The sequence below is a fragment of the Solanum tuberosum genome, unplaced genomic scaffold (genome assembly GCF_000226075.1).
Source record: "Solanum tuberosum cultivar DM 1-3 516 R44 unplaced genomic scaffold, SolTub_3.0 scf00144, whole genome shotgun sequence".
In the NCBI taxonomy this organism is placed as follows: Eukaryota; Viridiplantae; Streptophyta; class Magnoliopsida; order Solanales; family Solanaceae; genus Solanum; species Solanum tuberosum.
The window spans coordinates 453,794-467,428 of record NW_006239074.1 but is presented as its reverse complement, the minus strand read 5'-3'; the positions used below and the strand labels follow the sequence as shown (position 1 = coordinate 467,428).

Here is a 13,635-nt window from a genome sequence, read left to right as displayed (position 1 = left end):
ACACCACATTCAAGTTTTTTCATAGATTCTAGTTACACAAAAGCTATTATCCTCGTGTCCGTCTTACGCCAGCCATTTTCAATATAGGACATAACAGAGGTATCAAAAAGTAACATTGCAATCAAACCTTTGAAGGTCTTCAGTTAAGCAAAAATAGCAAAATGGACTCTCCATTTATCTTGAAAAAGGCATGTGGCATCAGGCAGATAGTGTACAAAAAATTATAATAACTTTTATAAAGTATTAATTACCTTTAGAAAGTCATCCCAAAATTTGGGATCATCAACTATTATAGTTCCATCACTATATTGAAATCCCAATCCACTTCGACTCTTTAGCATGGCTATACTCGCATAACATTTCTTCCAATATCTTGTTTTAGATAAGACATGTGGTTCACCTTTCAATCCGCTGTTAGGATGATGTTTGCGTAAATAACATTCTAGCTCTTTTAGGTATCCCGACCTAAAGGTTCCATTATCACTTCTCCAACCATTAATACATAACTCTTTTAATCCATCAATAAGAGTCCGTTCTTCTGCAGCAGTCCATGTCCTTCGAGTCAAAGGAGTTGAATTTCTTGATCTTTTTGACGTGTGTGAAGATGTTTGATTACTCATTTTGCTTTATATTCTTGTAGAATAGATTTAAAAATAAAACAGGAAGAGATTATAATAATAGTGCACATATTTAATAGTTGAACAAATCTATAACCATGTCATGAGATAAGAATTGATTCTGGAAACATATTTAATGCGCATTTTGGGTCGCTAAAGAGTTAAAGACGTACGGTGCATAGAAGTAACAGTTTTTTATTAAACTTTTCCTGCATAAGTTTTAGTAGTCGTAGTTCTTCAAGAAAGCGTAACTAACACATATTAAGAAAATCACAAATTTCATAATAACATATTCTAAAGTTTCAAGTACAAAAAGGAATCAAGACTCCCAATTAACTAGTATAAGATCACTAGCTCACTGAAGGTGAAGAGCTATTCTAACTTTTGATAAAATGTTCACCTTTAAAGCCCAAACTAGCTAAGCTAATCACAAAAAAAAAGTATAATGTGTCATCACTGATTAGATCTTGCATTCCACATTGATTGAGATAATTCATCCCTCCAAGTGGTCCACTCTTCAGACGATTCAACAACATCAATATGTTCATGTTGATTCTCTACTTGCTCTTCCATATCTATGTCTAAAGGATCAACATCCATCTCTCTACGGATAAAGTTGTGAATCAAACAACAAGCACTTATAATTCTGTTATGAACTTTAACAGAGTACCACGAAGAGCTCCTAAGAATTGCCCAACGCCCTTTCAAGAGACCAAATGCCCTTTCAATAACATTACGAGCCCTAGCATGCTTCATATTAAAAAGTTCTTCTCGACATCGAGGTGGGGGGTTGTCACCTTGCCAATCTCTTAACCAATATCTATACCCTCTGTAGGGTGAAAGAAAACCTTTTCCATTTGTATATCCTCCATCACACAAATAATAATTACCTATAATATAAACATAAGACTTAGTTACTTTTCTATTCTTTTCATGTACATATACCTTTTCAAAAAATTAAATACACCATTCTTCTAGTGCTTTAATATGAATATATAAACATATATACATGGCATACCCTCAGGAATTTTTAAACCATTGCGTCGCACTATAGCATCTCGTAATACACGGCCATCAGCAGCTGATCCTTCCCAACCAGGTAACACATAAGTAAAATTGAGATTTCTATCACAAACTCCCAATACATTAGTAGCTATATCTCCCTTCCTTGTTCTGTATCTTGGCTTGTACTCAGATGGAACTCTAATGTGAACGTAAGTACCATCTAGTGCACCTAAACAACCCTATAAAAATATAGAGTTATCTCACACTAAAAAAAATCTTAGTAAGATTATATTTTCTAGTAATGTATAGATGCTAAAATTAATCTCACCTACCTTAAACCATTTCCATCGATCTTCAATCTCATCCTCAAGTACCGGTTTAGGATTGACAAGTAACAATGGAGTTAGTTTAAGTATAGCTCTCAAGCATTCATTAAAAGCTTGACTTACGCTCCATCCAGATCTAATATAATCGACCTTGATTGATCTATTCTTCTCGTGATGAGCCAATATGTTTAAGAACATTGCTAGCTTTTCACTACTTGACATATATTTACCATCAGTCAAACCTCCGATATCCTTAGTTAATATAACTAAATTATGAAAGGCATTTCTATCCATTCTTAACTTATCGATGCACACACTGTCACTATCATTTATGATACAATTTAAGTGAGAAATATTTTTTGGAATTCGAGCACTCATACGGTACCTAATCTCACGCCCATTTCTATATCGTCTTCTTAGCGAATGACCATGAATAGCCATTAAAAGCCAAATAAGGACTACAAGAAATTGTTTTGTGTGTGATTTAAAACTCTACAAGAAGCTTATTTCCACTTATACCCTTGAATTATAATTTGATTTTTTTATTTTATATATAATATTATGACATATTTTCATGTTCTTCCATTTATATATAGTATTATGACATAAACAAAATCAATACACATAAAATGAGCAGAAATCCATAAATTTTAAACATAAAACGTTTCAACCCACAAAATACTAATTTAATTATCAAGCACATCTCAATACACTTATTTAGAACCATTTTGGGAACAAGAACAAACGAAAAGAAGAAAAGAAGAAAGTTCAAACCTTGTTAGAAAATCAAATAGTTGGAGCTGGCTAATAGTGAAGATGTTGTTCAGTATTAACCCTAAGCTGCTGCACCTTCTCCATCGCCAAAGAAGAAAAAATCCCGCCAAAGAAAAAGGAAAGGCGCCAAAAGCAGAACATCGTGGGTTTCTTTACAAATTGGGAAGAGTGTATAAAGAAATTGAGGGGCAGTTCAGTCATTTCGTTGCCTTATCCAAGGCTTACTAAACATGGTATTAGTAATCCCTAGGTATCCTTGGTATTAGATAAGACCACATATGGTGTATTAAGTTATCCATGTATTAGGTATGTTTGAGTTGAATTGTGCAACCAAACATTGTATTGGGTGGACTAAATTTTAATCCAAGGATTATTTTAATTAATACATCCTACCAAACGACTCCTAAGTATATAAAAGTGTATAAATAGTGTATAAACACCGTTGCAAAATAAATTACTCAATCTGTCTCAATTTCTATATGAAGGTGATTCACATTTTTGAAAATAATTTACTCCTTCTGTCTCAATCTATATGAAGAGTTTTGAAATCTGCCATCTAAAATAAATTATAGATATTATTTATATAACTATATATTATTTCATTAATGATAAAATAGACTAATATTACATCAAAGCAATTAGAAAGGTAAGTTGATATTTGCCTTACACGTTCATTCAACAATTTTGACATGATTGAACTTTACAATTGTACATTTATATTCTTGATGATAGAGTGGGAGAAGTCATTGGAAAAGAAAATAATTTAGTTGTGTAATAATTCTACTTTAGTATTTAAAAAGAAATTACGTTGCTTTTTAAAGGATCTTAATTTGGTGATTTAACAGGATATGTCTCTACCTATATTGTCTAATTGTTGAAGGACGGTCCTTAATATATTTTCCCTTTTATGTAATACAATCCAAAACTATAATCTAATGAAAATGATTTAAGCAGGTTATTATGACTAAAGTGTTTTGTACTGCCATTTGCTTAAATTATTAATAGCGATCGCACATGCTTGGTTTCAGCTTAATTTCTTTAATATTTTTCTATTGATTTTGGACCAAATAATGAGTTTTATTTTGGTATCCCTATAGGTCTATCTTATTCTAGATCTTGTAATTTAGCAAACAATTACACTACGATCCTTATTACTTAGTTTTCTAAAACTATATATGTTGTTTCTTTGTTTTTTAGAGTTGAAAAGTCCCGAATAATGAGTTTTCTAATCACTATTTTTTCACTGAAAAATGTTTAGTGGTTATTCTCACAAATATTTTGATTGGATGAGAAAAAAAAAAAAATATTTTCAAACTAAAAATTTAGAAAGTTTCTCACAAGAGCCAAATGCCTTCAATAAGGACCAAATACGATAAGACAAAAATTTTTGTTAGCTAGTCGTATAGGTAGTCTAGTTTTGCGAGGGGTGGAATGTCTATTTTTCTAGCTTCACCTCCCCTCTTTTTTGAAGGATAAAGTCGTGCTTATCCTTGTGTTGTAATCGGAGGCTAAGGCCAAATCCTCTTGTAACTTTCTTCCTGATTTATAACACCGCAGACGACTTGGGAAAATTTATAAAAAAAAAAAAGTAAGAATATGTTTTTCACCATGTATTTTTTCAATGAGTTGGTCCGATAAGAAATAAATGGAACTTTTTATTTTTATTTTTAGTAGTGAACAAAGACAACTCCATATCCGAAAAGACTTGAATCAAAAGCTTCGGTTAAAATGAATGTATTATAAATGTTTCTTCATTAAACGCAACGACAGTCAACATTATAGCACATATATGTTGCTACAAATCTGAAAAATGATTGTCCTTGGTCTATTTAATTTGATAAATGAGCAAAAAGTACTATTTATATTGATTTTCAAATGCTATAACTCTATACAATTGAAAGATTTGTGGGAGCATATGTATTATTAATGAAATAATTATGGGCAAATACAATTGAAACATCAATGCTAATAAAATTGAAAAAATTATTCAAATACACATCTGATTTACTTTAATCTCTATAATTTTCTACCATTTAAAAAATTTCAAAAATTCCCCTCTCGGATACTTCACTTCCCTCTTGCTAATACATCCCAATCCCTCTCGGATACATCCCTCATCACTTCCCTCTCGCTGATACATCCCTATTAGATACATTTCTCCCCTATGTATCCGATCCCTATTAGATACATTCCTCCCCTTTGTATCCGCATCATATCCCCTCTCTGATACATTCCTCCCTCTCGGATACATTCCTCCCCTATGTATCCAATGTCCTATCCCCTATTTGATGCATCCCTCCCTCGCCTATGTATCCGCAAGTCCAGTGATGTATCGGAAATCCATAAATATTAAGGGACTTTTGTAATTTGAAAAAGAGTAGGGAAATAATGTAACTAGCTCTTAACACTATGAGATTTAGGTAAATTATACAAAATTGATCCACATTTTAAAATGATATACCAAAACAAAACTAGCCCATGGTGAATTTCTGCCCCTGCTGGTCCATTGGGTTATTGCCTATAATAGGTTACAATTTTTAGTTTAGACGAGTTCAACATTTAAACGTGAAGTAATTTGAAGTAGACTTGAGTTAAGCTTCAGATTTGAACTGTTTTAGTTTGTTAATTATTTGAACTTGATGTTTTCCAATTGATTTTAAACATCAAAGGAGTTCAAAACTTAAATTTAAAGTGATACATAATAAATTTAAAGTGATACAGAATAAGTTTAATTTAAGTCTTGCATGGGAGGCTCGCATGATAATGCGCGCGGGAGAATGTAAAATATGTAATAATTTAATACATTTTAGAAGAGGCTAAGGAAGGAGACAAAATCATTTTTTGTGTATAAGGGCATTAAACTTGTTGTATACTAAACGTATAATATTGTATATCAAATTTTTAAACGTTATTACAAAAATACGAAGTTTATAGAATATTGTATACCAAATATTTAGTATTTTATACCGAATTTCTTAAACAATATTGGAAGAAAATAGTAGGTTATGCAACTAAAGACTTACAAATATTGACTATATATGTGCAATGTAATAGTGTGGGTTGTACTTTTACATTAATTTTTTTATTATTTAGAAGCGCGATTATTTTCACAAGGAAATAATATTTAATAAATAAAAAGAAATAAATAAGGATCAACGGCATGATACCAAATTGTTGTTGATGCTGCTTTGAGACTTTATGTATCAACTTCTCTCAACTTGACCTTCATGTCATGTTGTTAAAGGGATCGTCGATTTCTTCCTTTTGCGTGTGACAGTAGCTTTCCAAAAATATAAAGTATCCAAACATGTTGAAATTATGGAAAAATTCACTCCAACATCAGGTACGGTAACAAATTGTTGTTGTTTAGGATAATAAATAGAAAGTCCTCTATTTTCTTCGAAGAGATTCACCATTTTTTGTGCAATACAAAAGCGTGTTAACTTCTACAAAAAACTTGCAAATAATGGGTAAATTGCAAATGGTCATTAACCGTTTCCATCCATCTTGTTGCATAATCCATACGTGCATTTCTTTACTCATGTTTTTCCCTCCGTATAAACAAAGACAATCTTCCATAGTAGTCAAATAAAAAACTTCACCCTCACCTACAAAATCCAAATATTGTGTTGAAAGTATCTTCACTTCATCTAAAATCACGTCAAAGTATAAGATTGTAGAAGTTATAAATACGAATCTATTAATTTTCTCATTCAAAGACCAATATACACAATCTTGAGTAGTACTCCCCTCACAACAATAATAGCAACGAGATATACGTGGTGGTAGTTTTGGATAAGCGGAACTTGTTTTACATGTCCAAGAATAGATAGACAGAGAATATACCGCATAAAATAACTCATAAATCAATATAACCTTGTAATCGTCAAGTTTAGAATCATAGCACAAACCACAAGCATGTGGATATGTTTGTTGGTGTTTATAGTGTTTCACATAAGGACATTCAAGAATTCGATATTCTCTAGTAGACGGATTCCACAAAGCATAAACTTTATAGGCCCTAGGGTTCTTTAAAAGCACCAAACCATCACAAGACCCAACAACTTCAGGATATTGGAACCCTTTTTTTGGAAACAATGGTTCCTCACTCATCATAACTAATTGGGGACTTTCGAGGTCTCTAAACACGAAATTACAAGAATATTTTTGTCGTAGCAACAACTTTTTACGGCCCACTACTCTAGATTGATCACGATGAGCTTTTTTAAATTCTTTGTCGGATATTATATCTTTTCATGACGTAGAAATCGACTGAAAACGTAATATAAATTTCACTGAAAGCCTAATAAAGATCACATGGTATATTAGACGTATCATCTTCAAAGGCCTTTCGTAATTTCTTCTTTGTTGGCATTATTTCTGCCGATATGTTGTATGCTGTTGTTGTTGGGAGAAAAGTGGTCGTTTTTAATTAGGATTTAAAGATGATTAAATGGTAAAAAATAATAAGTACACTGTCAACATGTATAAAACTTAAAATTTGGACAAAATATAGTATTCAAACTTAAATAAATATTATTATTTTTTGTAATTATGAGATTATTGAATTCTATTGCTGCTAGGAAACCATTATACTTTTATGAATTATCTATCTCCATATATTGATATTTTGGTACGACTCTTTTTTCTCTTTTATTATTTCACGGTTAATTATTTCACTTTTTAAGTATGAAAACAAATATTTAAAAAAAATTATAAGAGATAGTCTATACTAAAACCTATTATATTCGTAATTGTTACTCCTGTTGTCTTAATTTATATGACACACTTTTTTTTAAAAGTTAGTTTCATGATACATTTCTATATTAATAACAATTTAATTTTAAACCTTTGATATACCGTTAATAAGATGATTTGTAGTCATATTAATAACAATTTAATTCTAAACCTTTTATTTTAAAGGCAGAAATAGACATTTTTAAGACTGCTAATTAAAATTTGAATAGAAAATATTCTTAAATAACACATAGAAAAATACTTGTGTTGGCAATTATAGTAGAACCCCAACACATTGTACTGAAGTTCACTCCAGCATCAAGTTTAGTAACAAATTGTTGTCGTTCAGGATAATAAATGTAAAGTCTATCGTCAATCCCTACAAAGACAACTTCACCATTTTTTGTGCAATACAAAAACTTGGTACGTAATACAAACCTTTTGCAAATATCGGGTAAGTTGTAAATAGTCATTAACCGTTTCCATTCATCTTGTCGTTGCATAATCCATACATGCAATTCTTTATTCATGTATTTTCCACCGTACAAACTAAGACAACTTTTTATAGTAGTCAAACCAAAATACTCATCCTCAGCTAAAAAATCTATATTTTATGTTGGAAGTTTTTTCACTTTATTTGAAGTATAAAATTATAGAAGTTGTACATACGAATTGGTATCGGTATATACTATCAGTCATAGACCAAAATAAACCATCTTGAGTGGTAATCCCCCGAGAGCCACACATGTTTTATTTGACCAAGAATTATTAGACAAAGAGTATACAGTATAAAACGAGCTATAAATCAATATAACCTTGTAATCATCAACTTTAAAATCATAGCACAAACCACAAGCAATTGGAGGTTTGCCTTTGTAATTGTGTTTCACATAAGGACATTCAAGAATTCGATATTCTCTAGTGGATGGATTCCACAAGGCACAAGTTTTAGAGGCCATATAGTTCTTTAAAAGCATCAACCCATCACAGGAGCTAATAACTAAAGGAATTTGAAACTCTATTCTTGGAAAGAATGTTTTTTCATCCATCCTAACTAGCCAGGGACTTTCAGAGTCTCTAAAAACGAAATCATAGGACATTATTTGTCGTAGCAGCAACTTTTCACGGCCCAATGCTCTAGATTGATCACGGTGGGACCTTTTAAATCCTTTGTCAGATATTGTAGCTTTCCATGACACAGAAACTGATTGAAAACGTAATAACGATTTAACTGGAAGCCTAATCATCATGATGGAAAATAAAATATCGTCACATGGAAGAATAGATATATCATCTTCAAAGGCCTTTTGTAATTTCTTCTTTGTTGGCATTATTTTTGCCGATATGTTGGTTGCTATCGTTGGGAGAAAAGTGGAGCTTTTAATTAGGGTTTATAGATGATTAATTATGCATGTAAAAAAAATAGTGTTGATATTCAATTAGGTCACTTAAAATTAGAGGTAATTACAGGTTAATTTATATAACAAGTATTCATAGTACGTAAAGTAGTCAACTTATTATTACAAGAGATTATGTTTGCATTGATAATGTAATTTTTCTTTTTTTTAAAAAAAAAAACACAGTCAACATGCCTAAAACGTAAAATTTGTACAAATATAATAGTCAAACATATATAAACTTGTATTTGCTATAATTACGAAATTATTGAAGTCTATTACTAGGGAAACCATCATACTATTATGAGTTATGTATCTCCATATATTGATATATATTGGTACGACTCCTTTCTTTTTTACTATTTCCTGTTTAATTATTTCACTTTTTAAGTATGAAAAACAAATATTTTAAAAAAATTTAAGCGATAGTCAATACTAATACTACTATTAAATTCGTAACAACGGATAGTTCTGCTATCTTAATTTATGTGACACTTTTTAAAAGTTAATTTCAGAAAGAATGATAACTTTATATATGAATAACAATTTAATCTTAAACCTTTTAGTTTACCTTTAATAAAATGATTTATAGTCGTATTAATAACAATTTAATTTTAAATTATTACTTTTTACTTTTACTAATTATATATAGTTGCACAAATATTTATGACTTATTTGAGGACTACAAGTTTTTAAAAAATAAATTTTATTCTTAAACTTGAGAGAGTGAAGGTTTGCACTTAATGATGTTTGAATCTGAATGGTTCAGACATTAGGCCATTAAGTGCATCTGTTTTTTCAACTTAAAACTCTCTTAATGGGTCTGAATGAATCAGATTTGCAGCAGAGTCTTATTCTCATTCAGACTCTTTTAAAGACACTTTTATTTTCGAGAAAAAAATTGTATTCCATATTTTTTTCTCTTCAAAAAAGTTCAAGCCTCTCTCATTCTCCATCTTTGTTAGTTATCCAAATTATTATGATGCATTTATAAATTTGTTTAAAATCATTTTAATGTATCAAGTTCATTATTTATTTTAGAGAAGAGTACATGGCAAATATATTATAGAACATAGAGATGTTTCACTTCTTTATTTAAGATTGGTTTGTGTTGAATTATTTTTTTCCAAAAAAAGATGACCATATTTTTTTCTAACAATAATAATAATAATAATAATTATTATTATTATTATTATTATTATTTTGTAAATGTAACCATGTAATTCCATTTTTATTTTTATCAAACTTAAAGTATTTATTTATAACTCAAATATCTTAACATTTATCAAAGAGTGAGTTTTTTTCTAATATTTTGTTAATGTGATATTTGACAATTATTTTATTTGAATTATAATATTTTTTTGTGTTTATATATTAAAAAAAAAAATCTTATTAATCATTCAGTGTTCAAATCTACTGGATGGGCCGAATGTACAACTTTTGTGACATCCTAGTTTTCTTCGATGAATATTCAGAAATATGAGAGAATAGAACCACTAAATTGACAAAAAGACATTTTTAAGAGTGCTAATTAAAATTCAGTGCAGAAATAAAATTTGAATAAAGAATATACTTAAATAACACACAGAAAAATATTGTGCTGGGTGTAAAAATTCTTAAATAACACACAGAAAAATATTGTGTTGGGACACATTATAATGAAGTTCCAAAATTGGCGATGAATCCAAATTCAAAAATATAAAGTATCCAAACACATTGAAACTATGCAAAATTTCTCTCCAGCTTCCTGTCCGATAACAAATCATTGCTTTTTAGGACAATAGACGAAAAGTCTATTAGGAATGGCTTCCTTTCAGGTTGTGTTGTTAATCGTCATAGAACTTTGCCATTTTTTCTGCAATACGAAAGCTTGTTATGTAATACAAAACTAAAATTCTTTCACTTTATTTGAAGTCATATCAAAGTACAAAATTATAGAAGTTGTACATATGAATCGGCATATATCATTATTCAGAGACCAAAATAAACTATTTTGAGTAGTAATCCCCCGAGGGCACCTATAATTAATAAGTGGTAGTTCTAGATAAGTCAAACTTGTTTGATTTGACCAAAAATTATTTGACAAAGAGTACATAGTATAAAACGAGCTATAAATCAATATAACCTTGTAATCATTATCATAGTACAAACCACAAGCAATTGGAGGTTTGTACTTGTAATTGTGGTTCACATAAGGATATATATTCTCTAGTGGATGGATTCAATAAAGCACAAGTTTTGTAGCCCATAGTTTTCTTTAAAAGAACCAACCCATCACACGAACCAACAACTGAAAAAATTTGCAACTTTTTTCTTGGAACGAAGGGTTCCTCATCAATCCTAAGTAATTGGGGACTTTCGGGGTCTCTTAACACGAAACCATGGCTCATGCTTTGTTGTATCAGCAGCTTTTCACGTCCCGATGCTCTAGATTGATCACGATGGACCCTTTTCAATCCTTTGTCGGATATTGTAGCTTTCCATGACACAGAAACTGATTGAAAACGTAATAAACATTTAACTGGAAGTCTGATAAAGATGGACAATAGAATATCATAAGGAAGAATAGACATATTGTCTTCAAAGGCCTTTTGTAATTTCTTCTTTGTTGGCATTATTTTTGTCGATATGGGTTTTAATATGATTAATTATGCATGTAAAAAAATAGTGTTGATATTCAATTAGGTCACTTAATTTTTATAGCAAGTATATTCATAGTACGTAACCTAGAATAAATAGTAATTAAGTAGTCAACTTATTGCAAGAGATTAGTATACATTAATAATGTAATAAAAAATAAATACATCACCATGCATAAAATTTAAAATTTGGACAAATATATATATAATATTCAAACTTATACAATTTTATTTGCTATAATTACGATATTATTGAAGTCTATTACTGTAAGGAAACCATCATACTATTATGAGTTATCTATCTCCATATATTGATATTGGTACGACTCCTTTCTCTGTTATTATTTCCTGTTTTTTGAGGAACTTTCGCAAATAGCCACTATAATAAATTTAATTATGCTCCATAGCTATAGTTTGCATATTTATGGGTTGTAGCTACAATTTAAGCTATCTCGTTTGTATAATTCATGGATTTGTATAAATTCGTAGGTTTGTATATTTCGCGGGTACATTTGTATAATTCAGTTATTTTTGTATAAACTCTAAATAACGAATTTATACAATTACAAGCATCAGAAGTGTAAACAGTTATACAAAATATATTACACAAATTATGAGTTATACAAATTATATTATACAAAATCCGAATTATACAAACGTGTGAATTATACAAAACTAAAAAGCTGAGCTGTGTAATTATGACTAAAAGTAGGCCACGAATTGTAATTAAGAACTAAGAGAAAATAAATATTAAAAATAGTCTATAGTATTAGTGAGTAAATTTTAGATTTAGCAAACATAAAAATCATATTTGTATGTTATAGCTATAGTTTATATAATTGCGCTCCATAGCAAACTTTATGTTTGCTATGGCTATTAATCTGTATATTTTGGTATACATATACATGAAAATCTGTATTTGTATATTTCAGTATAGTTATACATAAAAATCTGTATATGTATATGTAACTGTATTTTTGTATACATATAAATTTGTATACAAATCTTTCTCTCGTTTTATACAAACACAAATTATACATTGTATTTTGTATAATTTGTGTTTGTAAAAAGCGAGAAAGAGAGAAAGAGAAAAGAGAACTGGCAGGGGAAGATTCATATTGTATAATTATAATGTATAGGACGAAGATATATGTATTTGTATGTGTGTATACAATTTTCTCTCACTTTATACAAACAGAAACGCAATTTATACATTTGTGTTTGTATAAAGTGAGAGAGGAGAGGGAGAGTGGAGAGCGAAATCTGGGAGAGTGACGAGCGAGATTCGCTGGGGAGAGAGGCCAGTGGCAAACTGTTTGTTACGAATTAAAATTAAATGAAATTGTGGTTATATCATTTAATTTAAATTAATAATTTTCTATTTTATACAATTTTCTCTTTTTCAATTATATTTCAATCGATGGCTATATATTAGAAAATAACATTGCTCCAAAAATTGGACATGCCGTGCAATTTCTACCAAAAACTTTTCTATTTGGGCCCATCCATTGGGAATTGACAGCTTGAAGGCCCCAAGTATTTTATGACCCAAAGGCCCAATTCAGATATGACGAGGACGATGATCACCGCTTTTTATCGTAAAAATAAAAATAATTTATCAGAATCTAGTGGATTTGGATGAAGATTTTAGGGCAAATCATATAAATCCCACTAGTTTAGGTCTTAATTACTAAGATTTCCAATAGTTTCAAATATTACTTCCTCTACCATATTTCATGATTAGGATACATGAGTCTGAATCCATGAGATACATGTATCTGTCGAATTTTAGAATTGAGATACAAAATTTATTTATTTAAATTAATTAGTTGTAACTTATTTCCTTAATTAGAGGAGTAATTGAGGATTTTCAAAATACATAGATAATTATTATTATTCTTTGAAATAGTAAATTCATTAATATAATTAATATAAGATAAAAACATGTATATCTTGATAATGTAATTTGATTAATTTCAAATTATTACTCTTAAAAATAATAAATTCATTAATTTGATGTATCTATTATCAATATATGGTGTATCCAACAAACTAAACATTTAGATACATGAGTGTCATACAAGTACATTCATATGTATCATAGACGTATCTAGCATTAATTTCATGTATTTGTTATACG

At 29.8% G+C, this 13,635-nt stretch overlaps 2 protein-coding genes across 2 annotated transcripts; both read right to left on the bottom strand.

Annotated features, from left to right (window-relative positions):
• Window positions 1–1,070: 1,070 nt before the first annotated feature.
• LOC107061587 (uncharacterized) lies at window positions 1,071–2,242 on the bottom strand. Its single transcript, XM_015311089.1, has 3 exons — window positions 1,955–2,242; window positions 1,636–1,861; window positions 1,071–1,507 (listed from the first exon to the last, which is right to left on the bottom strand). The coding sequence occupies exons 1-3, from the start codon at window positions 2,240–2,242 to the stop codon at window positions 1,071–1,073; spliced, it is 951 nt and encodes a 316-aa protein (XP_015166575.1).
• Window positions 2,243–8,154: 5,912 nt separating this feature from the next.
• LOC107061586 (putative F-box protein At3g16210) lies at window positions 8,155–8,790 on the bottom strand. Its single transcript, XM_015311088.1, has one exon. It carries the CDS (start codon window positions 8,788–8,790, stop codon window positions 8,155–8,157), a length of 636 nt encoding a protein of 211 aa, XP_015166574.1.
• Between the last annotated feature and the right edge of the window lie 4,845 nt (window positions 8,791–13,635).